This window comes from Suncus etruscus, chromosome 7 (genome assembly GCF_024139225.1).
Source record: "Suncus etruscus isolate mSunEtr1 chromosome 7, mSunEtr1.pri.cur, whole genome shotgun sequence".
Lineage (NCBI taxonomy): Eukaryota > Metazoa > Chordata > Mammalia > Eulipotyphla > Soricidae > Suncus > Suncus etruscus.
The window spans coordinates 83766916-83794610 of record NC_064854.1 but is presented as its reverse complement, the minus strand read 5'-3'; the positions used below and the strand labels follow the sequence as shown (position 1 = coordinate 83794610).

The following is a 27695-nucleotide window of genomic DNA, read 5'->3' as shown; positions in this document are numbered from 1 at the left end:
ATGTCAGTCAGAAAGAAAGGAATAGATACAGAATAATTTCTCATGCATGGGGCTTAAAAATACATAGCAAGGCAGCATCAAAGAGTCAAAGACAGCATGACAGAATAACTGATCTACACAATGAAGTTGGAAGAGTTGAAAGGGAGGTTCATTGGAAGAGAAAGGTTGGTATACTAGTATGGTGCTGAAATTGTGTGCATGAGAAACCACCATTAACAGTATTATAAATGACAGTATCTCAGTTTTTAATGGAAATTCCGATTTCTTTTACAGAGCCTTATTGACTAATTTAGTGTCTTTTTGTTGCTGTTAAAATAAAAGAACCAGTCCTGTCTATGTTGTATTTTTGCTTTAGTTAGTGAATATATATATAGTGAGTATTGCACTGTATTTCAACTGTCTGCTCAGATATTGCTGGCTATCTGTGAGCCCAAGGTCTGGGGCAGAATTATAAACTTCCTCAGTCTCCTAGAGTCCAGGAATTTGTAGGATTGTTAAAAATTATAGAAACAGGGCTAGCTAAAAATGGAGTTGAATCTCAGAATCTATTAAGAGAAAAGTAAGGACTCCTCTTTCAACAGCTGAAGCTGAGCCCTTGGACTTATAACTCAATCTGTTCCCCTCCTATGGAAACCAAGAACTCACTAGACAGGAGTGTCTAGTGGCTTCAAGTCATGTTATCCTTATAGTCAGTTATTTCTAAAAAGAAGCTTATTAAAGAGTCTGGGAGTCCATTAGAAACCCATGTTTTACATCGTAGGATCCATGCAGTGATTACTTGATACTACATGTGACCTCTTGAGCACCACCAGAATGATTCCTGGGTATGGACTTTTTATGTGGGCCCCATAACAAAAACAGGGGCTAGAGAGACAGTAAAGTGGGGATTGCACGCAACCAACACAGGTTCAGTCCTTGGCATTCCATATGATCGATCCCCTGAAGTTACCAGGAGTGACCCCTGAACACCACTGGGTATAGCACCAAAATAAACAAAAGACAACAAAAATTTTTATTAGAAGAAAAATCTTAGGGTAAAGTTGCATAATTTATTGGTTTTATACATATTATATTGGGGTGTCTCCAAAGTGGTACTTAGAAAACCTGGATGCCATCCCAGTTCTACTAAGCAAATTGTGTTGGTAACTCAATGTTAGGGATAAAAGTATGTTTTGCTGCTTGGTTCCTTGTGGTGCAGGGGAGGGGTTAAGATGAGGCCTTGTACACCTTACTGATACCTGTACTGCTTCATTGGTTTCTCCCCACCCCCTGCTTCATTCGAGTTTTATATATATTATTTGGTTAATTTTGTCCTGTAGCCACACTCAGAGGTATTCAAGGCTTGCATTATCTGCTCTGTACACAGAGATCACTCCTGGTGAACTCAGGGACTTCCTAGGATGCTTAGAGTTTAAACCCAGGTGAGCTGCCTGCAAGGCAAGTACCTTACCAGCTGTACCTCTCTCCAGCCTCTTCATTGTTTTTAATTTAGCCAATCTTAACTTGGAGTTGCTTCCTATGTCTTGAAGACCATATTAGGTGGAATAGAGTTGTCTAATTATTTGAGAATTCAGAGTCAGAAATGATATTCCATGAACAGTCTTTGTCCCTAGACTTTCTTAGAATTTATTAATGTGGAGAGAGATTCTTGGCCTCAAATCACTGTCTTGGGACCAGAATGATAGCACAGTGGATAAGACATTTGCCTGGCTTGTGGCCAACCCAGGTTTGATCTCTGGCATCCATGTAGTGCCCCCAACCCTGCAGGAGTGATTTCTGGAGTGATTTCTGAGCTCAGAGACAGAAAACGCCTGAGCACTGGATGTGTTGCCCTTGCCCGAAATAAATAAGCCCCAAAAAACAACAAAAAAAAAAACATCCATTTTCCCCCCATTGGTTCTGATCTTGATAGAAGCTGCAATGTTGTTGCAAAGCTATTTTCTTAGTCAAAACACTACCTACTAAAGAAATCTGTTCCCCATTTACTTATCCCAGAACAACTTTATAAAAATTGTGATTATAACCCACAATTGGCACTTTTAAGAGAATTGCTCATGGGGCTTGAGAGATAGTTTCAGCAGGTAAGATACTTGCTTTTTTAAAATATTAATCTTTATTTAATACACCTTGATTACAAATATGATTGTAGTTGGGTTGCAGTCATGTAAAGAACACCCCCCTTCACCAGTGCAAACATTCCCCTCCTCCCCACCCCACCCTACCTGTACTCTACTCTGTACATTTCCTCATTCATTCACATGGTTATGATAGTTCTCAGTGTAGTTATTTCTCTAACTGCACTCAACCACTCTTTGTGGTGAGCCTTCATGTTGTGAGCTGGAACTTCCAGTCCTCCTCTCTTCGTCTCTGAGGATTATTGCAAAAATGTTTTTTTATTTTTCTTAAAACCCAAAGATGACTGAGACTATTCTGTGTCTATCTCTCTCCCTCTGACTTATTTCACTCAGCATAATAGATTACATGTAGATCCATGTATAGGAAAATTTCATGACTTCATCTCTATCCTGACAATGCATAATATTCTATTCTGTATATGTACCACAGTTTCTTTAGCCATTCATCTGTTGAAGGGTATCTTGGTTGTTTCCAGAGTCTGGCTATTGTAAATAGCACGACAATGAATGTAGGTGTGAGGTGTGATTTTTGTATTGTATTTTTATGTTCCTAGGGTATATCTCTAGGAGGGGTATAGCTAGATCGTATGGGAGCTCGATTTCCAGGTTTTGGAGGAAATTCCATATCACTTTCCATAAAGGATGGACTAGACGGCATTCCCATGAGCAGTGGATAGAGTTCCTTTCTCTCCACATCCCCACCAGCACTGCTTGATCTCATTCTTTGTGATGTGTGCCAGTCTATGTGGCATGAGATGGTACCTCATGGTTGTTTTGATTTGCATGTCCCTGATGATTAGTGATGTGGAGCACTTTTTCATGTGCCTTTTGGCCATTTGTATTTCTTCTTTATCAAAGTGTCTGTTCATTTCTTCTCCCCATTTCTTGATGGGATTAGATTTTTTTCTTGTAAAGTTGTCAGCGCCTTGGATATTTTGGAGATTAGCCCCTTGTCTGATGGGTATTGGGTGAATAGTTTCTACTACTCAGTGGGTGGCTCTTGTATCCTGGGTACTATTTCCTTTGAGGTTCAGAAGCTTCTCAGCTTAATATATTCCCATCCGTTTATCTCTGCTTCTACTTGTTTGGAGAGTGCTGTTTCCTCCTTGAAGATGCCTTTAGTCTCAATGTCATGGAGTGTTTTACCTACATGTTGCTCTATATACCTTATGGTTTCAGATCTGATATCAAGGTCTTTAATCCATTTGAATTTTACCCTCGTACATGGTGTTAGCTGGAGGTCTGAATTAGGTTTTTTGCAAGTGGCTAACCAGTTGTGCTAACACCACTTGTTGAAGAGTCTTTCCCTGCACCATTTAGGATTTCTTGCTCCTTTATCAAAAGAAAGGTGATTGTATGTCTGTGGAACATTCTCTGAGTACTCAAGCCTATGTCACTGATGAGGGTCTGTGTTTATTCCAATACCATGCTGTTTTGATAACTATTGCTTTGTAATATAGTTTAAAGTTGGGGAAAGTAATGCCTCCCATATTTAATGCGATTCCTCTAAAGATACCCATGACATTCTTCAAAGAAGTGGAGCAAACACTTCTGAAATTCATTTGGAACAATAAACACCCTTGAATAGCTAAAGCAATCCTTGGGAAAAGATGCTTGCTTTTAATGTCACTGACTGAAGTTTGATCTTCAGCATTCCATATGGTCCCTGGAGCACTGCTATCAGTGATTCCTGAGTGCAAAGCCAGGAGTAACCCAAGAACTGCAGGTGTGACCCCAAAACAAATAAACAAAGGACAACAACAATAAAGACAATTTTTCAGGGACCCTGACCTCACAAGTATCTCATGGGGCATGGAAAATACTTTAGGAAGATGACTGAAAAAAATTCAAGACATTCTCAGAGTCCATGTAAACTTTTAAAAGCTAGAAGAAAAATAATGACTTAACTAGAATACAGCTTATCTTTCATGTATTTTAGAGTGGAACTGGGAATCAAACCCAGGGCTTCACACAAGTAACACAAATGCTCTCTCACTGAGGCAAACTCTGACAATTTTCAGGGCCAGAGAGATTGTACAGGGGATAAGGAGACTGTCGTGCATACAGCCAACCTAGTTCAATCTCGAGCACCAAGTACTGTTCCCAGAACTTTTTCAGGAGTGATCCCTGAGTGCAGAGTCATGAGTAAGCCCTGAGCACTGGCACATGTGGCTCCCAATCCAAACAAAAATAATTGCTGGGGCTGGAGAGATAGCACAAAGGCATTTGCCTTTGATGCAGAAGGATGGTGGTTCGAATCCCAGCATCCTATATGGTCCCCCAAGCCTGCCAGGAGTGATTTCTGAGCATAGAGCCAGAAGTAACCCCTGAGCGCTGCCGGGTGTGATCCAAAAACCAAAAAAAAAAAAAAAAATTAAAAAATAAAAAAATAATTGCTCACAATAGGGGTCAGAGCAATAGCATAATGAGTAGGCGGCTGACTTGAGTTCAATCCCCTATATCCCATATGGTCCCCCCTCCTAGGAGTATTTTCTGAGTGCAGACATAAGAGCAACCCATTGAGTGTCTCAAGGTGTGGGCCCAAAACAAAATAAATTGCTCACAACAGATTTTTTTAATTAAGTTTTTGTATTTATGACATTATGGTACTTTTCACTGCAGTAATTCTAGAATCTACATTGTGCAGATAGAGACACATACTGATGCAGTGACTAAATTGTTTCTCTTGGCTGTCCTCAGACTTTAAAATTGCAGGACATCCCTGACCACAGACACATAGTGACTATCTGGTGGTGGTTTCCTCTGACTCCCAGGCTGCAGAAACTTCTTAATGGTAGGGATATTGCTGATTTTGGTTTTAAATGTCTGAAACAAGAAGAAGAAAAATAGAGGTATTAATAGTAGTCAGAACCTTTAGTGTATTAAATCAGAGCTAATTTCCAATACATGTTTATTAAATTCAGGGGGAAAGTAATACAATTTCTGGCATCCTTGTATGCCTGAAAAAATATTTAAAATGTAATTGCAGGGGCTAAGGATGTAGTTCTGCAGAATAAAAATCACCTTGCATGTGCAAAGGTCATCCTAGTTTCCAGCCTCAGCAAAACAATACAACAAACCAACAACCAAAAAGTCTATTATAAATAAGAGTGCAATATCAAAAACTAACAACATGCAAATTATTGATCTATCAATTCCTATTTTAGGAATGTATTATAAATAAATAATAAGGGTGTTAGCAAAGAAAGAATTTTAAGAATATAGAACAAGCACAATGTGTGTACATGGCTTCTAGTGGCGGCAGCAGCCACCAAAACCACATAAATACCAGAGGTGTGCACCTGGCTCCAGGGCATCTATCAGTTAGCAACTGATAGGAAAGACTTTGTAAGAATTTGATCCTTAATTTGGGACTTTTTGCTGCAGGAGTTTAGCTGACCAGGAACTTAAGTGATAATGATTTCATGGCACCTCACCAGGGGTGTAATAAAGGGGCACATAGAACCCCTGTGCTGTAAAACAAAGACAGCTCTAACTTTACTGATGGCAGGCACTGTGATTAAAGGCACCTCTTCCCTTTTCTGTCCAATTTCCTCCTTTTCCAGAATCCACTCAGAACTACATTCTCTTGTCAGAATTCAGGCTTCAGCTACCTCCTATCTTATTCTGTCAAATTCTGTACATTGTTCCTAAGTTTCTGCAGTGGTGCACTTTGATCTTATTCTGAATCTTATGTATAATACTTAATAATATTTGAAATAAAGACTGCATACAAAAGAAAAGAATATAGAACAATGGAAATAAGTCAAGACTGTTTCTAGGGAAAGGAAACATATATGATGCATCTTGCAAGAATAAAAGCTAACAACTTAAAGTGTTAGGTATAAGGGGCTGAGAGATAGCTAGTACAGGGCTTAAGGTATTTTCCTTGAATGCAGCCTAACCCACAATTATAGTTCTGGAACCACATATGGTACCATGAGTACTTCTGGGAGTGATCAAAATATCAGGATCAAGCACCAAGCACAGCTGGGTGTTTCACAAAAGCAACCCCTCAAAAAAGAACTTTTCTAATGTAAAAAAAAGAAGAAAGTCTGTATATTGGTGAAAAACTAGAAGCTAGTTCTAGAATATTTTAGTAAACAACAACAGCAATAACAAATCAAAATGTCTGGGGTTAGAAAAGAATGCATAGGAGCCAGGACAATAGAAAAAAAATGAAAAAAATGCATATTTTTCTGCTGAATGTTTGAACAGGAAGGGGGCACATTCAAATTTGCTTATAAATGCCAAGTAAGAGTCAAAGGAAATCAATAAAATGAAATCAATTAATAAAAATATAAAAGTGAGGTGCTAGAGCAGTGGCACAAGTGGTAGGGTGTTTGCCTTGCATGCGCTAATCTAGAATGAACTGGACTATGGTTTGATCCCCCAGTGTCCCATATGGCCTCCCAAGCCAGGAGCAACTTTTGAGTGCATAGCCAGGAGTAACCCTTGAGCATCACTGGGTGTGGCCCCAAAACAAAACAAAAAACAAACAAAAAAATAAAGTACGGTAAGTAAGGAATAGGGAGGTGGCAGAAAAATGGTGAAGATAAGTTTATGCCATTTTATGTAATTCTAATTTTCACAAAGGGATTATTCAACTGAGAATAAAAACAAAATGTTGAAAATATTTGTTGATATATAAATACATCTATGATCACTAGGAAAATTGTGAAAAGTAGGCCAAAAGTAATATGGGGTATGAACCTATTTTTGGGAAGATAAGATTTAAAACTCCAAAATAACCTATCCTGTACATTCTGTATAGTTATTTTTCTTTCATTACTACAACAGTCTAATGTGACTTTTCATTGTTGTTGTTGTTGTTGTTGTAAGAAAACACTCTAGGGGGTTGGATATGGCACTTATCTTGTACCTAGATGACCCGGGTTCAACCCTTCATACCACATATGGTCCATTAAGCCCTGCTAGGAGTAAGACCTGAGCACAGACAGGTATGGGCCAAAAGAAAGAAAGGAAGGAAGGAAAAAAGAAGGAAGGAAGGAAGGAAGGAAGGAAGGAAGGAAGGAAGGAAGGAAGGAAGGAAGGAAGGAAGGAAGGAAGGAAGGAAGGAAGAAGGAAGAGAATGAAGAAAGAAAGAAAGAAAGAAAGAAAGAAAGAAAGAAAGAAAGAAAAGAAAGAAAGAAAGAAGAAAGAAAGAAAGAAAGAAAGAAAGAAAGAAAGAAAGAAAGAAAAAAGAAAGAAAGAAAGAAAGAAAGAGAAAGAAGAAAGAAAGAAAGAAAAGAAAGAAAGAAAGAAAGAAAGAAGAAAGAAAGAAAGAAAGAAAGAAAAGAAAGAAAGAAAGAAAAGAAAAAGAAAATGAAAGAAGAAAAGAAAAAGGAAATGAAAGGAGTAAAGAAAGGAAAAAGGAAGAAAGAAAGGAAGAAAAGGAAGGCAGGAAGGAAGCAAAGAAAAGAATTTATTTTTAAACTGTAAAGACATATAGTCACTTATGAGAGTACAAGTTTTTGGGTAACTGAAGGAGGCAGGTCAGACCAGGTCAGTATTGTCAGTGCTGCACCAAATCATCCAAAGAAAAGCCTGGGCAGTCAGAGAAATTCTAGGGCAGAGCTGTATCTGAAGCTGGGATGGATCCCCGAATCATCTCAGCCCTGCTTCATTAGGAAAAGATACTCAGAGCACTTAAAAAATAAAAGCAAAATACCACATACACACACACACACACAAAAGCATTATATTTATGTGAGGCATCAAAATAATACCCCCAAAATATTTAAGCTTTCTTCTAAGTTCATAGGAAAATGGGAGCTCAGTTGAATTGATTTGGTTTGATTTAATTATAAGGGGCTAGAGACAGAAGTAAACAGTGTGTTCTTTATTTTGTTTTGTGGTACCAAGCCCAGAACCTTATGAATGCAAAATGTTTACTAAACACCGAGCAATATTCCAGGCCCTTAAAATAATCCACTCCCCTCTCCTTCCTAACATTTCTTTCATAACAATCTTAAAGTGTGTACAGGAGAAAATGATCAAATGAATAAATAAAATAAAATACTCTTATTAAACTTCTTTTAAGCTCGACTAGGAAGTGCATTTTATTTCACTCTGTATGCCTATTCATTTATTCCCAGACTTTGCATGGATGTTAATACACTACCTGCAGCAGAGGAAAGTCAGAAAGAACAGAACCATCAAGTTCTTCCAGCATCAATATAGCTTCTAACAATTGTATGTCTGCCCAGCTTAATTTGTTGCCAACAAGAAAATCTTCCTGATGATCTTTCAGAATCTATTAGAAAATAAAGAATATAAAATGAATGACTATCTTGCCTGTTTAGATACTTGCACAATCATGGGATCTTACTCTTGATAATCGTTAACAGTGCTGGCAAGGAGGGGAAGAAATGACTCATCCATTTCTGCACATTAACACAATCATTTTTGGAAATATGTCAGTGATAATCAAGATAATCAAGACTTTTAGGGTGTGAGGTGCATCTTAGAGACATCTGTGGTAGCCCTGGACTCCACCCACCACAAGAATATTTCAAGAGACTCAATGGGGAAGCCTTCATTTCCTTCATGTGTTTAATACCTCTATAATAATACCTCCTACTCTGTTTATTCCCAAAAGTAAGTCAGCCTCATAAACAGCATTTTTTCTTTAATGCCTTCTTTTTTGGTTTTTGGGTCACACCCAGCAGTGCTCAGGGGTTAATCCTGGCTCTACCCTCAGAAATCGTTCCTGGCAGGCTCGTGAAACCATATAGGATGCTGGAATTAGAACCATCATCTGTCCTGGGTTGGCTGCATGCAAGGAAAACACCTTACCGCTGTGCTCTCTGGCCCCTCTTTAATGCCTTTTTTAAATGTACTTTTATTTATTTCTTCTATTATGTATCTATCTATCTATCTAGATATAGCTATAGATATAATTTTTTTCTCTTCTCTCTTTCTCTCTCCAACCTCACCTGTTTTGGTTCTGCTTGGTATGAAAACCTACAAGAAAAATCTTGTCTGGGATATAAGCTCAGGTCAAAACCAGGCCACAGAGATTGTGAAGACTATCATTCTTACCTACAAATCCACCAGCAACATAATATGTCACCATACCCTTTTGCATAGGCACTCTAAATAAAGTGAATATTATGCAAAAAAAACAAGCTCCTATCTATTATGGATATATTTTTTAAAAGTGCAGGGTCTGCTCCCACCATAAGCATGTGTCATGTAGACCCAACTTAGACTCCACATGATTGGACAGTGACCGTCCAACCCAGAACCCCAGATCCCAGATGTGGAACTGACACAGGTCCCAGCAGCAGCACCAAGAACCAAACTTCTCTGGGGAAATTCTGAATGCTGTCCCAGTTCCAACTTGCGCCAGTTTTTAACATGCATCCTGACATGAGGAAATGGCAACAACTTGAGCTAAGAGAGGGCTGTCCCATCTCATCATCTAATAGTAAGATGCAACCAGAAGACATGTCATCCTTTGCCCTAAGCAAAAATCAAAATCACTATCTAAAGAAGACTAACTTTGACAAATATGGTCTGGACAGAACCTATCAACGGACCAATGAGGAAGTTCCTAGACTAGGCCTCAGTCTAGGATTGGTACAAAAACCAAGATCTCTAATTCCAGAGGTCTAACTTTGACAATTGCGACTGAGCAGAACTTCTAACAATTGTATGTCTGCCCAGCTGAATTTGTTGCCAACAAGAAAATCTTCCTGATGATCTTTCATAATCTATTAGAAAAATAAAGAATATAAAATGAATGACTATGCTTCAACTATGCTGAAAGGCCTAGGCTCTGGCCTAGGTTCTGAACAAAACCAAGACCACTAATTACAGAAGATGGATTACAACAACAGTGATGGAACAGAACTCCTAGAAACATAAAGAACTGTCTCCAGCTACAGAGGCAGGATGTTATCACCCACATCTGAGTGGAAAGTTTCCTGGCACCATAAAAAGACCTTGGGGTGTGTAAATGAGTGACCATGGAGCTGGTAGTTGTTCCCATGGCAGTATGCTTCAAGGGCGGAGAAACCCTATATCTCTTAGGCCAAGGGAATTCCTGCTGTAATTTCCCCCAATAGTTACTGTGCCTGTGTGGAGGAGGAAGAAGAGGAGGAGGAGGAGGAGGAAGAGGAGGAGAAGAAACATGACTCTTTTTTAAGAAGTTGCTGGTCTATTTTTTTCTCTCTCTTTTTTCTGTAGCTGATAGTTTTGGTTTTTGGTTTATTCTTTTTGTAATTTTGTTGTTACTCCCTCATTGTTTTTTGTTTTTGTTTTGTTTTGCTATCTTTTTCTTCCTTTTCCCTTCCTTCTTCTAAATGGATATTTATAACACTAGACGGACTTCTCCTTGTTTTTCTCTTTTTCGTTTGCCTTCCCCCCTCCCATGGTACCTAGACCAGACAGTAGAATGTTCATTTGGTGAAAATAAAAACTGATCAGCCATGAATACCAAATCTAAAGTCAATGATAACATAAGCGATACCCAATCTACAACAAGCTGTACAAGGTGGGAACAGTTGCACTAGCTTTATGGAGGTAAAAGAGGGAGATGTGGGATGCATGCTGGGAACAGGGGTGGAGGGAGGACAATGCTGGTGGTGGAAATGCCCCTCATTCATTGTCACTGTGTGCCTCAAATATTACTGTGGAAGAATTGTAATTCACTTCGACCACAAAAAAAAAAAAAAAAAAGAAACATCTGTGGTAAGTAAACCATCAACAGAGGAAGACATAAAAGACATGATTAGCTAGACTTCTGGTTTGTGTACCCCAAGTAGAAGTCACTAAGATGATGTCAGAAACTCAGTCTTGACTTTTATTACTTTGAAAATAAAATTTCTGTTCAAAAAATTAAAAAATTCCTCTGATGAAGCTTCAAATAGCAAAATAAGAGTTTCTCTCAATAGAGGCCCGAGAAATAGTACAGTGGGTAGGGAGGGTACTTGTCTTACAAGTGACTGATGCAGACTCGGTCACCAGGACTCCATATGGTCCTCCAAGTCTACCAAGAATAACTTAGTATATAACTCTGAAAACCCCACAAAAATAAAAGACTGAAAAGATATGAAAGAAAATTTAAGCTAGAAAAAATCTAGACTAAAACTCTAAAATATATGTAACCAAATCTCAGAAAAACAAAACAGAGAATATGAAATTATTTTGAAGCATTATTTGGTAGAGAATCTGTCAGAATTTTTGTTTTTTGTATTTATATTTACCAGCCATTCAAACAGTTTACTTTTGTCTCCATCCAAAGTCAGGGATCACTCCTGGCATTCTCAGGGAATCATATAGGATTCAGAGATCAAATCCACTTGGCCACTTGTAAGGCAAGTGCCTTACCACTATACTATCTATTTTTCCAGCCCCTAAGCATTGAATGTTTAATAAAGACTATTTACTAATGATTTGACTTTAATAAAATAAAATTGACTTTAGAAAAAATAGAAAACAGGCCTGCAAAAGCAACAAAGTATCTTTTTTAAAAGCAATACTTACAAACTGGCTTAACTTTTACAAAATGATGGCAATAAATACCTTCATCTCATAATATCACTCAACTAATAGACCTGAAGGATGATTGATAAATTAACTTAAAAAATCAAGAAGGAAATACTAGCTTTGAGGGAAGAAATAGAGAAGATGGGCCTAGCAGACAATATAGGGTCTTTTATTCCCCCAAAGTATAAGACAATCTTCGACAGATAACATACTGAGTTACATTTTCTGTAAATGAGAAAATTTATTTTCAAGAAAATAGAAATCAAATTAACTATCCTCTCAGACTATGATGATTTGGAAATGGAAATTAATAACAAACAGATATGGTGGTATTTAAACACTTGGAAATTAAAAATAATTTTTAATAATAAATTTTAAAAGATTTTCTGAATGAAGAAAGATCAAGAAATCTTAGTGGAGAAGAGAAGCAGTACAAAAGAGAGGTCGTACAGTGGATAAGGCTTCTGCTTTGCATGCAACCAGTGGAGATCAATTAATTCCATTACTCTGAGCATTACTGAGTGATCATTAAGCACAGAGCCAGGAGTAAATCCTGAGCATGTCCCATATACCTACCCCACAAAAAAAGTCTGAAAAAACACAAAACACCCAACTAAGATACAAAGTAAAAGAAACAAGTGATCAAAGGCAACAGAACTAGAGAATAAGCCTAAAGAGCTGAGCTTACCTAAGGAGGGAAAAGTGGAAGAGCAAGGTCTTTGGAACATGAATGGAAGAAAACTGGCACTCTGATGGCATGCATAAGATTCTCATTAATAGTGTTTTCCATAGTATCACAAAAATAAAAATAATAAAATAGGGCTGGAGCAATAGCACAGTGTGAAGATTCTTGCCTTGCTCACACCCAACCTGGATTAGATCCCCACCATGGTCTCTGAAGCAATTCAGGAGTGATTCCTAAATGCAGAGTCAGGAATAGAATCTAAGCACTGACTGGTGTGGTCCAAGACCAAAAAAAAAAAAAAGAAAGAAAAGAAAAAAAACGGAATCTAAAGCATTATTCAACACAAAAAATGAGGGGATAGTTAGAAAGGATATAAAGACTAGGGCCCAGAGAGGTGGTGCTAGAGGTAAATTGTCTGCCTTGCAAGCACTAGCCTAGGACAAATGGTGTTTTCGTTTTTTTGGGGTTTTTTTTTTTTTTTGCACCACATAACAAATGTTAATCTTTAATTAGAAATTGCCATGGGGCACTAAAGTTAAAATATAGATAAGGAGGGTCCAATGCTAAAATTATGGACGTTCTTTGTATCTGATAGACACAGTGCTTGAGTAAGAATTTAGCTAAGAGGAAGCAAGGAATGTTCAAGAAGGCTGTAAGCAAGAGCAAGGCACTCAGGGGAGTAGTGTCTAGACTCTCAGATGAGAAAATTCCTAACTGGCAACAGCAGCAATTATATGTTGGCAGCTTATATGTTGGTTGCCCAATGAATAGCAATATATATATATATATATAAGATTTCAAATTTCAGCTATTTTTAGAGAAGTGACTTAAGAATTAAGTTGGTGAGGGGGCCGGAGAGATAGCATGGAAGTAGGGCATTTGCTGTGGATGCAGAAGGACAGTGGTTTGAATCCCAGAATCCCATATGGACCCCGAGCCTGCCAGGAGCAATTTCTGAGCATAGAGCCAGGAGTAACCCCTGAGCGCAGCCAGGTATGACCCAAAAAACAAAAAAAAAAAAAAAAAGGAAAGGAAAGAATTAAGTTGATGGAGTCTTTGATTTTATTAATTTTCTTTTTTGTTTGTTTTGAGTCATACCCAATGGTATCTAGAAGCCCAGTGCTCAGAAGTGACTCAGGGGGTGGTTACATGTGGTGCCAGGAATTTGAATCAGTGTTTGCCACATGAAGGCAAGTGCCTTACTGTCTCTTCTACCTTGAAATCTTTGACTTAGGGAGGGCACGCTTTCACATTTCTCCAAAGATCTGTTAACATATTACAACTGTGCAAAACACCTATATCTTCCTCTCCAGCTCGCTGGACTTGCTCTCTCTGTAGATCCCCTTTTCTGCACCTCTGGTAGTCTGAGCTCTGCAGGGTGGGCTCTCGTGTTTAAGTCCCTCTTTTGGGTTGTGCACCGACGGTGATTTGATCCCCCATATGGTCCCTCAAGCCAAGGGCAATTTCTGAGCGCACAATCAGGAGTAATTCCTGAGCGTCAAACAGGTGTGGCCCCCCCCCAAAAAAAAAGAAAGGATATAAAGACTCAAATTATTGAGAGAAGGCTAGTGATTATAGTGTCAGGATAAACTCTATCTTCCAAATGATTCAGAGAAAAATTAAGAAGAATGACAACAATCAAGCTAACAGGAGGCAGAATGTGGAAAGGAAGAAAATCTTGATGTTTACAAATGGAATGTAATCAAATGTACAGTTGATTTAAAAGATAGAGTGTAGGGGCGGGAGAGGGAGAGATGGCACAGTGGCGTTTGCCTATCAAGCAGCTGATCCAGGACCTAAGGTGGTTGATTCGAATCCTGGTGTCCCATATGGTCCCCTGTGCCTGCCAGGAGCTATTTTTGAGCAGATAGCCAGGAGTAACAACCCCTGAGCACTGTGGCCCAAAAACAAAAACAAACAAACAAACAAACAAACAAACAAAGATAAGAGTGCAGAACAGATTAGTAGTATGATACGGTGTGCAAAAAATACTCTAAGATCTACTTGGATTAAAAAACTTAAAACAACCCAAAATGAGAACTTTTTTTTTTTTAAATAGGAAGATTGCTTTAAATTCATGGCAGTAGTTGCTTCTGGAAAAGGGGAAAGGGAAAAAATGTAATATTTGGTTATAGTTCAAAGGTGATTTCATCTATCAATTAAATATGTTTCAACAAGAGAGAAAAAAAAGTCCCTAAAAATAAAATAAATGAAAAGCAAAATACTAGCAAGAAAAAAATTGACATTTGTTAAGTCTGTTTTTGAAATATTTTAAAGAAATTTAAAAAATTAAAAACAAAGAAAAATAATAAGACTGAAAAGGAATATATAAATTACCTAATATTTGTATTTTGGTGGTGAGGACATCCAGCCTTTTAAATAATATGAACATTATTTTTGTGGGTTTTTTTTTATGTAGTGGTCAGGGGTTACTCCTGGCTCTGCACTCAGAAATTATTCCTGGCAAACTCAAGAGACATTATGGGTTGCTGGGATTGAATGAAGGTCAGCCCTGTGCCAGGCAAATGTCTTATCCACTCTGCTACCTTTTTGGCCTCGAAACATATAATTTTTATAAAAAGTTCTTAAGGAGCTAGAGACATACATAGTACATAGTGGTTAAGATGCTTGTCTTGCATGCAGTTGACCCAGGTTAGAAGCCTGACACCCCATGTGATCCCTGAGCACAGATGGGTGTGTCTCTTAATCAAACGAATTGTTAAAATTTATTTCTTGTTTTCAAAAATAAAATTAAATATTTAATTACAAGATTTGATTTTATGCAATTTCACAACACAGCATGTAAGTCATTGCATCAAATAAAATACTCTGATATTTTAAAAGCAGTTTAGTTATCTGAGTATATAAGATAAATGGGTCTTTTTTTCCTTCTCTCTTCCCCTTTCCTTTTTCTTTCTCATTATTTACTTTCTTTCTCACTGTCTCTTGCTCTGCCTCTGTCTGTCTCTCTCCTTTTCTGCTCAGTATCTTAATATAGATAAATTCTGTTCCAAAGCCCCTGAGAGAATGTCTTATTGTCTTATTTCAACATCTTCCAGAATCAAATGCTATTAGAAAGGGTTAGAAATACAGGATTATAAAGGGTTATAAATATCAGAAAGAGTTATAAAATACAGCACAAAACTAGTATTATTGATATATCTTGGAGGCATATAGCAGAATTGTACTCTTTAATTTAGCACAAGTAAATTTACAAATTTATATCTAAGATAAAAGCATAATCAAAATTATTGAGCATATTCTTTTTTTTTTTTTTTTTTTGGTTTTTGGGCCACACCCGGCGGTGCTCAGGGGTTACTTCTGGCTGTCTGCTCAGAAATAGCTCCTGGCAGGCACGGGGGACCATATGGGACACTGGGATTCGAAACAACCACCTTTGGTCCTGGATCGGCTGCTTGCAAGGCAAACACCACTGTGCTATCTCTCCGGCCCCGAGCATATTCTTAGTGAATAGATGTGACAGCCCTGAGCAGAGAGTAGGCTCAAGAAATACTGAGCATCTTATTTCTGAAAAGAGTAAGTTGGATATGAATTAGATCCACTTTGCCAAAGGATTCTCTGAAAAAATGCTATATTACATTAATAAAACCAAAATAAAATCAATGGGGTCTAACAGCTAGCACAAGAGTAAGTAAGAGTATGCCTTGCATACCAGGTTTGATTTCCAGAACCCTCAGAGTATTGCCAGGAAATGACCCCTGAGCACAGGGTTAAAAGTAAGCCATGAACACAACTGGGTGTGACCACAAAGCAAAACAAAATAAAACAAAGCAACAAAAAACCCTATACAGTTGGTTTGTGTGTGTGTCTCTGTGTTTGGGAGAAGGTCACCTGGCTGATACTGAGGCTCTGTGGCTCTGTGCTCAGGCCCGATGGGATGCTGTAGAGCAAACCTGGGTCAGCTGTGTGCAAAGCAAACACCCTCCCTGCTTTGCCATGCTCCCCTTGAATTGTTTTTGTTTTATTTATTTTTTGGGGGGCCACACCCAGTAACGCTCAGGGGTTACTCCTAGCTATGTGCTCAGAAGTTGCTCCTGGCTTGGGGGACCATATGGGACACCGGGGGATCGAACCGCGGTCCGTCCAAGGCTAGCGCAGGCAAGGCAGGCACCTTACCTTTAGCGCCACTGCCCGGCCCCTTGTTTTTGTTTTATTTTTAATTAAAAGTGTATAAGTTTTTTTTGCCAGATTCGATCCTCCACATCCCATATGGTCTCCTGAGTCTGACAAGAGGGGTTTCTGAGAACAGAGCCAGAAGTAACCCCTGAGTCTGCTGGGAGTGGCTCGAAACAAACAAAACAAAAACAAAAACAAATTCAAACTTAAATTAAACACAATAGTTGGATAATTGAGTCTTCTTTGTAACCCAACATTTAAAAATTATGTAGACAGGTGAAGACAACATGCATCAACCAGAACATTAGGCTTTACCACTGAGCATAAATATGTAAGAATTTGAACCCCCAGGTTTGTTAAGCAAAGCTCAGAATGATGAAGTTAGCAAGCAGTATCTTCTAAATACCTTTGTTTATCCTAGTGTCCTAAAAATATCATCCTCCTTTTTTTTTTATTTTGATCATAGTGGCTTACATATTGTTGACAATGATATTTTAGGTACATATTTACATAAAATCAGGGGGGATTCCCATCACCAAATTGTCCTCCCTACACCTCCATTTTTGTCGTACCACCCATATCCTCTTCCCTCACTCCCAGGGTAGCTAGGATATGTGGTCTCCTCTGTATCTAGCCTACTGCATAGTAGTCTTGCACCTGTTTGGTCCTGGTGTCACCCTTGTTTCCCCCTCTAATTGGGGGGGGCAGGACTAGCTAGTTCAAGTTACGTGGTTTTGTTTGAAGGAGAGAAAAGTAATAAACTGAGATAAAAGTCTAATACGCCGAAAATAAGCGGAATTCTTCCAGAGGCTCTCAACATCGGTTTGAGAAATGAAGGAGAGAAAAAAGGTGAAACATTCCACCAGTACAAAAAGAAGTGTCAAATATCCCGTGAGGACTCCAACAATAAACACAAGCACCAAAAAAAAAAAAAAAAAACCCACAAAAACAAACACAAAACAAAACAAGCAAACAAACAAACAAAAAAATGCCATGGTCTTGATATAGGAAACATTGCATAGCATACAAAGGAAGAACAGAAAGGAAGAGAAAGAATAAGTATAACTGGGGACAACTTCAATTATCATACCCAAACAGAGAAATTGACCAAAAATAGAACGGAATGGGGCTTCTGGAAGCACAAAGAAAGACACTGTCCTAGGTGCCATCCTAGCTTCAGTGCAAAGACCAAGATCACCAACCACAGAAGATGAATTAAAATGACACTGATGGAACAGAACTTCTAGAACCACAAAGACTGACTTCATCATAACTCCCACCGCAGGATCTGTGCAGATACTGAGATCCCTAGACACAGAGGCCTGATAGTATCACCCAGGACAGAGCAGAGGTCTTACAAACACCACAAAAGCACCACCGGGAGAGTAAATGATCCTGAACAGAGTCTATAGTTGATCCCATGACAATACACTCCACGGGCGGAGAAACCCCATATCTCTTAGGCCAAGTGAATTCCTTTTCGAATGACCCCAATATTTACTGTGCCTGGGTAGGAGGGAAAAAAACAAAAAGCACAAAACATTATTATTTTTTTCTTATATATATTATTTTATTTTATTTTCATCCTCCTTTTCTTTAAGTATTATTATATAATAAACACAAGAAGTATAAACACTAGAGCTGGAAAATATGTATGATGAGTTTGGGCTATCCTGTTTTTCCACATAACAAGAATGCTTCAAATATTTCTGGGTGCTAGCAACAGGCCCAAACTGGGGCATACCAGGGGTTGTCTGTAAGTTCTGAGGACAGAGGAGATAACTTTAAAAGTTAGAGCCCATACTTGGCACTGCATGGTCCCTGAGGTGACAATAAATATTGCCAGCCATTTTATTATACAAAAGCTTAATAATCAATTATTATAAGATTAGATTTAGAACAAATATCCCCAAATAATTAACTCATTGGTTTTATTGTTTTTTTGTTTGTTTGTTTGTTTGTTTTTGGTCACACCTGGCAGTGCTGAGGGATTATTCCTGGCTCTACATTCAGAAATCGCTCCTGGCAGGCTGGGGGACCATATGGGATGCCAGGATTCGAACCACCATCCTTCTGCATGCAAGGCAAACGCCCTACCTCTGTGATATCTCTCTGGCCCTCATTGGTTTTATTTGAATACATTAAATAACTAATTCATTTTGAAAATTAATGAGTAAAAAGAAAGACCCAGTATTTATCCTTTTTTACATAAACCATATCCCAGAGAAACCAAATATATTTTGAGAATAAGATTTATCTCACAGAAAGTAATCTAAATGATCAAAGACAAGACACTGCCAAGATTGGGATTCCAACATTTTATATCCACTAATAAATCAGAGCCTAGACATTGATCATAAATTACATTAACAATAAGAAGGGTGAGAATCAGAATATGTAGGTCAGAAGTACAACTTCCTCAGATATGTGAACTATACCCCTGCACACATATAAACCCCAACAAAATGTGCTTTGCTTCTTTAATAACTTATTTAGATCCATCTATGAAGTCTGGCCAAAATAATGAAACCCAAGACTGGTCAAACTTTAAGTTCTAACTTCCAATTGAAAGAAAGTCCAGGAAATAAAGGAGGATGTTGCAATTAATAAAATGAGAAACTCAGTAAGTGCAAAAGCAAATAAGAAAGTTAGGGGCTGGAGAGAAACAGTACAGAGGAAGGATCTTCCATACATCTGACCTGGGTTCAGTCCCATATTTGTTCCCCAACCCTTGATTCCTAAAAGCAGCAGTACAAGAAATGTAATTGATTAGTGACCTTCACTTTGATCCTGATTTGAACAAATAAGTTATTTGAATTACCTTGGGACATTAGTTAATAAGAAATCGATTCTTTCCCAATACTAAAACTGAAGAGAAATACCATTGACTTATTTTTCCCTGAAAATCTTTGGTTAGTCATGCTAACCATGCTAATCATGCTAATAGTCTTTATTATGTTGCATGTTTTTACTCCATAGGTTAAAAAACCTATTAAATGCACTGAGAAAGTTCTGATTTTGTAACAATAATTTATTTACTCCAAAATGACTTCAGAAAAGTCATAACTTTTAGAGACTTTATCTTTTGATTGAGGCATGATTGACCTATATATATGCACACTCATGTATATAGATGGAATTTTATCTAATGGTGTTTGGGATTATTAGAGACTCCTTTGTTCCATAATCTACAGTAGTAAATAAACATAAACAATGAATTTAAGCTTATAATGTTTTAGACAGATGGCTTTTCTTTTTTTTTCCTTCCTTCCTTCCTTTTCATTCTCCCTTCCTTCACTCCTCCCGCATCCCTCCCTTCCTTCCTAATATTCTCACCAAGTAGAGTTTAGAGGTTACTCCAGTTCACCTACCAACATGACATTCTTTTGTTGTTTTTTGGGTCACACTCGCAGCACTCAGGGCTTACTACTGACTCTATGCTCAGAAATCGCCCCAGGCAGGCACCGGGGACCATATGGTGTGCAGGATTCAAACTGTCCTTCTGCATGAAAGGCAAATGCCTTACCTCCATGCTATCTCTCTGGCTCCTAGAGGTTACTCCAGTGCTCAGTAACTGAGTTACTCAGTGCTCAGAGGTCACTCCTTGCAAATTGATGATGTTTTAGACAAATGGCCTTTCTTTCCTTAATTCCTTCCTCCCTTCCTTCTTTCCTTTCTTGTGCCTCATCAAGTAGAGCTAAAGGGTTTACATGAGGCTTAGTGCTCAGAGGCCACTTCTTGCAATGATAAAAGGATGATAATGGTAATGTTACTGGAGATTGAACTAGGCCTCCTGAATGCAAAGTATTCTCTCATTTTTTGAGCTCTCTCCGTGACTCCTAGATAGTTTATTAGCTTATTCTTGAAATCAAAACTGATATGTTTTATCTTTTTATTGCACTTAGTTTAATTCAAATAACCATCTGTCAAAAGTTTCACAAGTTTATACTCTATTTGTTCTGGAACTCTTTAGTTCAAAGGCAGCATAATTCTAATTATGACTTGCTTTGTTTTGTTATTTTCTTGTTCGTTTGCTTCTCAGTGGTCATATTTGGCTGTGCTCCAGGCTTTGTGCTCAGGAATCACTCCTGGCAGTTCTCAGGAAACATATAGAGTGCTGTCCTGGATTGAATCTGGGTCCACTGCCTGCAAGGCAAGTGCCCTACCCTCTGCACTATCACTAAAACCCTAACAGGACTTCAGCTTTTTCATTTTTTTAAAAAAGTATTCTTATCTTCATCCAAATGAAAAAGTAAGTGCCAGATTTTTTGCTGCTTACCTTTTCAAAAACAGGGAGATACCGGGTTCTGGCTTTTGTCACTGCCAAAGCCAAGCTTTCTTTCTTCTCCTCAGTGGGTTTGAATGGAGCCACTGCAATCATCAACATGAGGTCTAAGGTTCCATCAGCATACATATCAATCCTGACAAAACACAAAATAGGGGTCAATTTCTGGGTATTGAGTTTCCCAATTCACCACTATTATGGTATAACTAGATATTGGAAAAATGACTTTTAATTCATCCCTATCTCCCTAAAGTTTCCTTACTCAGGAACCAGTGTAAACCAAGTGATTCAGTTGAGCTGGGGCTCTGGGAATGTCTATTAAATAAAGCAGTATGTAACTCTAAGTTGAAATCTGCTATAAGCAAATAAAGTTTTATAATTTCAAAATCTGAATAAATGACATTTGCCAAAAGTAAAAATATATTAGCATAGGTCATTTTCATTTATTTATAATTTTCTTCTTCAGTCTTTCATGAACCTGACATAGAATGAAAAATGCCCTTTCCTAGTGAGGTCAGCCAAGAAAGCTTTATTTCCTTCTTTTCTTTTTGTTAAAGTTTTATGTGGTCATTTTGTTTGCTTATTTTTATTTCATGTTCACACTTGGCAGTGCTCAGGGTTTACTCTTTTTCTGGGGGGGGGTCATATTTGGCAGTGCTCAGGGGTTACTCCTGGCTCTCTGCTCAGAAATCACTCCTAGCAGGTTCAGGGGACCATATATTGGGCCAGGGATTAAAACCCTGGTCAGCTTAATGCATGGCAAGCATCCTACTAGATGTACCATCACTCTAGTACTCTCTTTAAAGTTTTTCTTTGAGAAATTGTTAGATTACAACCTGGTATCACTCAACACAAAGATCATTCTTGGTTCCTTTGTATCTATTGGTTTACGATTTGGTTTTATGACAAAACAGAGACTTTCTATATGCAAACCTGGGCAGGACTGGCTCAGGATAGCCAGGGCTATCTGTCTTTACTACTTTACCTGGGGGTGGTCTCTGGACTCAATAAAACAACAGTACTGGGGCCAGAGAGATAGCATGGAGGTTCGAATCCCAGCATCGCATATGGTCACCTGAGATTGCCAGGAGGGATTTCTGAGCGTAGAGCCAGGAGGAACCCCTGAGCGCTGCTGGGTGTGACCCAAAACCCAAAGACAAATAAATGAAACAAACAAACAAAAAAAAAAAACAGTACTGGAAAGCAGTTCACTCAATATGAGGTAGAAGATTGCCAGACAACACAAGTTTCACTCTCAGCTTGATTTTATTTCATGCAGTGACCCTGCTTCAGACCCACTCACCTGAGTTTGGAAATACAGTGTGTGGGACATTTTTACAAGAAACTGCTGGAGGGAAGAAATATTCGTAAGATATTCATTACTATGGCTGTGGTTTTACTTAGTGTATATATAAGCCAACAATTATCAAAATGATAAATGTTTGCAATTTATTATGTGAACTATAATTCAATAAGCAGTGGTGGGAAAGAACTGGTGTTGGTAACAAGCACATTAATTTTGCTACTATTTTTCTGACATCCCAAATAAGATTTTAGAAACAGATTCCTGGGCAGGCCATTATCTGTGTGAAGTTGTTCTTTCTCCTGTTGTCTGTGTAGATTTTCTCCCCCAAATGAGGGAATTATGTTTACTAATATGTCTATGTAGCCCCATTCTGACTAAGTGTGAGGGTGGGTGTAAGACATTCTATGATGGTAGGGGATTCTTTTGGGAAGGGTATGGGATCATACCCAAGTGTTCAGGGCTTACTCTTGGCTGTGTACTTAATACTTAATATTGCTTCACATTGCTTCATATTGCTGGGGATTAAACCCAGGTTGGTGATATGCAAGACAGTAGCTTATCCACTTTACTAGTTCTGTGCATCATAGAAGGGAATTCATTCTAGAGTTGGCTCGTTCCCACCTTTGCCCTAGTTGCTGGAATAGGACGTTAAACTTGAATTGCAATCAGTTGTAGAATGCATGCATTGATAATTACATATAGATTATTATTTAATATTAGAAATATCTGTGGTCTTCATTTAAATGTTCGGTCATATTTTTGTAATCAGATATATATTCTAGAGACCTTTGTTTCTCTAGATTTTCTATAATGAAATGGGTTTTGTTACACATCATTTTGCTTAATTTGCAATTTCAAAAAGCCAGGTTGAGAGAGGAGCTTGCTCTGCAGGCATAAAGGCAATGGTCCATTGTAGTGACTACCTGACTGAGAGAGAGGAGAGAGAAGTAAAAACCAAGTATAATTTTATTCCTCCTGGAGTCTGAGGTCTGCCACCTCTGCCCAGTGGGGGTGAGGGGAAGGGAGGGAGGGGGAGAGAGAAAGAGAGAGAGATGTAATTTCACCAATCAGAAGTAGCTGGGGGAGGCACGGGTTAAAAAAAAAAAAAAGAAAAAGGGAGAGATACAAAGCAGGCAGCATCTCACCGATGCTTTATCTCTGTCCCCATGCCCACCACTGTGAGCTAGCAATTGTTGCTCTGGACACAATCCTGAGAACCCTGCAAAGGTCCAAGTTTTTCCTTTTATAGCCCAGTGGGCTTGTCTAGGTTCAACTGTTCTTACAGTGGGGTATCCAAGTCCAACTGCCATTACATCAACTGTACCTCACTCGCTCCTTCAAGTCCTTGCCATACAGGTTGTATTTGGCTGCAAGGTAGCTGAGAATGGCTCTGGTCTGTGTCAGCATCATTCCATCCATTTCAACAAGAGGCACTTGACCAAAAAGCAGACATCCATCTGTGGTTTGAGCAAAGAGAAGTTTAAAACTATCTTTTAATGGTGTGGGCAAGCCTACAGGAGCATTAACCTCTAATTTTGCAGAGTCATCTTTATGTTTTCATCAAAAGTGTTTTTCAACCTTGATATCAAACCTGAAACTATAAGGTATATAGAAAAACACTTAGGTAAACACTACATGACATTGAGACTAAAGGCATCTTCAAGCAGGAAACAACACTCTCCAAACAAGTGGAAACAGAAATAAAGAGATGGGACTATATTAAGTTGAGAAGCACTTCAATGGAAATAGTGCTTAGGATACAAAAGCCACCCACAGAATGGGAGAAACTATTCACCCAATACCCATCAGATAAGGGTATATAATATATATAATATATATAAGATATATAATATAAGATATAATTATATATAATATCTAATATATATATTATATATACAAGGTACTGACAGAACTTAACAGGAAAAAAAACTAACCTCATCAAAAAATGGAGAGAAGTGAACAATTTCTCAAAGAAGAAATACAAATGGCCAAAAGACTATGAAAAAAATGCTTCACAAAAAAAATAAAAAGAAAAAAGAAAAAAATGCTTCACATCACTAATCATCAGGAAGATGCAAATCAAAACAACTCACGCCACAGAGACTCATGCACTCATCACAAAGAACAAGAACAATTACTGCTGGTGGGGATGTGTAGAGAAAGAAACTCTCATTTACTGTTGGTGGGAATGCTTTTATGAAAAACAATTTGGAGGTTCTTCAAAAAACTGGAAATTGAACTCCCATATGATCCAGCTATTCCACTCCTAGGGATATGCCCTAGGAACACAGAAATACAATACAAAAATGCCTTCCTCACACCTAAATTCATTGCAGTGCTATTTACAATAGCCAGATTCTGGAAACAACCAAGATGCCCTTCAACAGATGAATGGCTAAAGAAACTATGGTACACAATGGAATATTATGGAGCCATCAGAAGAGATGAAGTCATAAAATTTTCCTATACATGGATGTACATGGAATCTATTATGTTGAGTGAAATAAGTCAGAGGGAGAGACAGACGCAAAATAGTCTCATTCATCTATGGGTTTTAAGAAAAATAAAAGACATTATTGTAATAATGCCTAGAGATAATAGAGATGAGGTTGGAAGGACTGGCTCATGATATGAAACTCACCAAAAAGGAGAAGGGGGCACTGGTAATGGGAATGTTGCACTGGTGAAGGGTGCATTCCTTAAATGACTGAAACCCAACTACAACCATGTCTCTAATCAAAGTGCTTAAATAAAGATTTTATAAAAAAGAAAAAAGAAAAAAAGTGTCTTTCACCTGAGATCAAGATCTCAAAGTTCAAATGCATTTTGTTTTCTTAGTCAAAAATGATTATTAAAAATGGCCAAATATTCACCAAAAGACAAATACTTTGTTTCTCTTCTATTAGTTTAAAAATGTTTTCACCATTACCAAAAGCCCATTTGTTTAAATAGTACAGAAACCATAGTTTGCATGGCATGGGGCTGGAAGGTGGGAGGAACAGATTAACAGAATTCTACATTATCTTTGTTGTCTAGGGCAGCCCTGAGGTTGTTTTATTTTTTTAGTGAAGTAAAGTAGTTTTTTAATGGAAAGACATTTAGAGATATGTGAGGGATGATAACGAGATATATGTTTAAGAGATCCTGGGCTTCCACAGAATGGTATAAAGCACAACCTGAACTTTTTTTTTTTTTTTTTTTTTTTTTTTTGGTTTTTGGGCCACACCCGGTAACGCTCAGGGGTTACTCCTGGCTATGCGCTCAGAATTTGCTCCTGGCTTGGGGGACCATATGGGACACCGGGGGATCGAACCGCGGTCCGTCCAAGGCTACCGCAGGCAAGGCAGGCGCACCTTACCTTTAGCGCCACCGCCCGGCCCCGCACAACCTGAACTTTAACTTCTAAAAAATATTTCTTTTCATCTCTTCATCAATGATATTTTAATTTAGTTAACATTATATGGTAATATTGAATAAATCCAGACTCACTCTTCTGTAACTTCTCATATTGTTCTTTTGTTTCAAGAAATTGTTCTTCAAACTAGATAGAGGATAAAGAAATTGTTATAATTTCAAACTTTCAGCAGAGAAAGCTGAGAGAAATGCTCACAGTACAACATGCCCAATGACTTCTAGAATAAAACTTAAAGAAACAAGACCTACCTTGGACCTGAAATTCTAGTAGTGTATATATGTAGATTAATTTAAATTGGCATGGGACTGGTAATCTTTTGGGAGTTTTGCCAACCAAAAATGTCTTTCTTTAAGCCCCCATTCATATTTTTCTTTTCTCACTTTAGGTCTTTCCTCTCTCCATTCTCTACCCTTTTCTTCAACTTCTCCAATTATTTCATCTTATCTTTTGTTCTCTTTCCTCCCTCTACATATCAGGAAAAATTAAAGGCATCCAAGATCATTGATGTAGAATCATCAAATTCACTTATAGAATTAGTTTTTAAAGCTTTTAGAGAGCAGTTTTGTTGTTATTATTCCCTAAGTCTTTTGTTTGTTTGTTTGCCAAGGTGTGGGATAGGCTAAATGATCAAAATGAAGATAATAACTCCCTATCCTAGAGGAGAGGATATTCGAATAGAGGGAAAGGAAGCTCACACCTGAATTTGCAAATCAAATGTGAAAATATATAGAAAAGTCAGCAAGAAGAAATCAGAGTTAAAGAGAGGGGTAAAATAGAAAGCGCACTTAAGACTTTGGTGGAGAGAAGTGGATCCTATGGCAACGGATGTGGTGTAGAAATATGTATTGAATTACCATTAACAGTGCTGTATATCACAATATTTAAAAATATATTTGCTTCAAAACACCTCCATGGGTAAACTTTTCTGAGGAGAATTGTGGGTGTAGAGTGGGATAGAGCAAGTTGCAGTTGGGTCTACATTTCCAGATGGTATTACAAGTAGAATAAAATTGAGGTACCATTGAATAGGTTTTCAAGAGCCCAGAAAAGTAGGTGGTACCTGAAGATGATAATTCGGCCCTATGATCTCCCTCTCTTTTCATTTGTCATAAGGCCACCATAATCTTTTAGATTCCTATGATGCTTTCAAGAATTACTTCCAAGGTTTCTATTTTCATAATTCCACCATCAAACCTGACAAAAGTAGAACTTCCATCTTCACCTTTCAATAAGGAAGATACTATGATAGAAGAATGACTGAAGCACAACTAGAAGGGCACTATCTTACACTAGGAAGGGTGAAGAGGATTATTCAGTCTCTTTCACAATACCCAGCTTCCTTTTCCCCCACTCCAACAACCAACCTCCACTCCAGCTGCAGCCAACAGGCCAACGGATTGACTCCATCGGCCCTCTGCCTTTGAAGTAGTAGAGCTTGGGCTTGGTTGCCATGACTCCAGACTCAGGATTTTCTGAAGTGAAAAATGGAAAAGATAAATTTACCAACAAACACACACATATGATGTATTTTTATTATTCTAAAATAAAAAAAATAAAATTATTGTTTAGGGAAACAGATGAACAAAGTAAAATTATGGGAAAAGCAATAAGATAAGCATAGAAACAAGATGGTGGTTACCTATAGTGAGTAGAATGGGGTTTTGACTGGAAAGAGGCATATGGAGGTGTATTATATATTTTTATTTGTGGGTGCACACTCAAAGATTATTCCTGGCTTTGCTAGCAGGAATCAGATCTGGCAAGGCTTGAGTGACATACAGGGTGCCAAAAATGGAACTAGATTTAGCTGTATGCAAGACAAGAACTTTACCTACTGAACTCTTTGATCCAATATTTAATTTCTTAAACAGAACCAGTAAGTAGTTCTACAATTGGTGATAAATAGTCCATAAACAGTTTTATGTTCTATGATATATGTACTTTATTACACACTGAAGAAAGACAAAAAAAACAAACCACAAACTATCCCCCACTATGATATTAAGGTGGTGGCTGGAGCTATGGCACCAGCTGGTAGGGCATTTGCCTTGTACATGGCCCAAACAGGTTTAATCCTCAACATTCCATATGGTCCCAGAGCCTGAGTAATGTCTGAGTGCAGAGCCAGGAGTAACTCTTGAGCACTGGGTTGTGCTTTGCCCCCACAAAAAGGTATTAAGGTGTTGTATAGGTTTGAAAGACTTTTTCTGAGAAAGAAATCAGGAATTTGAGTGTCA

General features: G+C 38.1%; 2 protein-coding genes across 2 annotated transcripts in view; one reads left to right on the top strand and one right to left on the bottom strand.

Moving 5' to 3' along the window:
- FBXO9 (F-box protein 9) overlaps nt 1-27695 on the top strand; it is a 505156-nt gene that overhangs the window by 268429 nt on the left and 209032 nt on the right. The window lies entirely within an intron of this gene.
- LOC126013822 (glutathione S-transferase alpha-4-like) lies at nt 4706-26926 on the bottom strand. The gene is given in 7 exon segments (XM_049777023.1): nt 4706-4961; nt 8260-8391; nt 20732-20873; nt 23368-23500; nt 25533-25584; nt 26823-26846; nt 26848-26926. Coding segments are annotated over 7 exon segments (669 nt in total). The 5' UTR covers nt 26911-26926; the 3' UTR covers nt 4706-4838.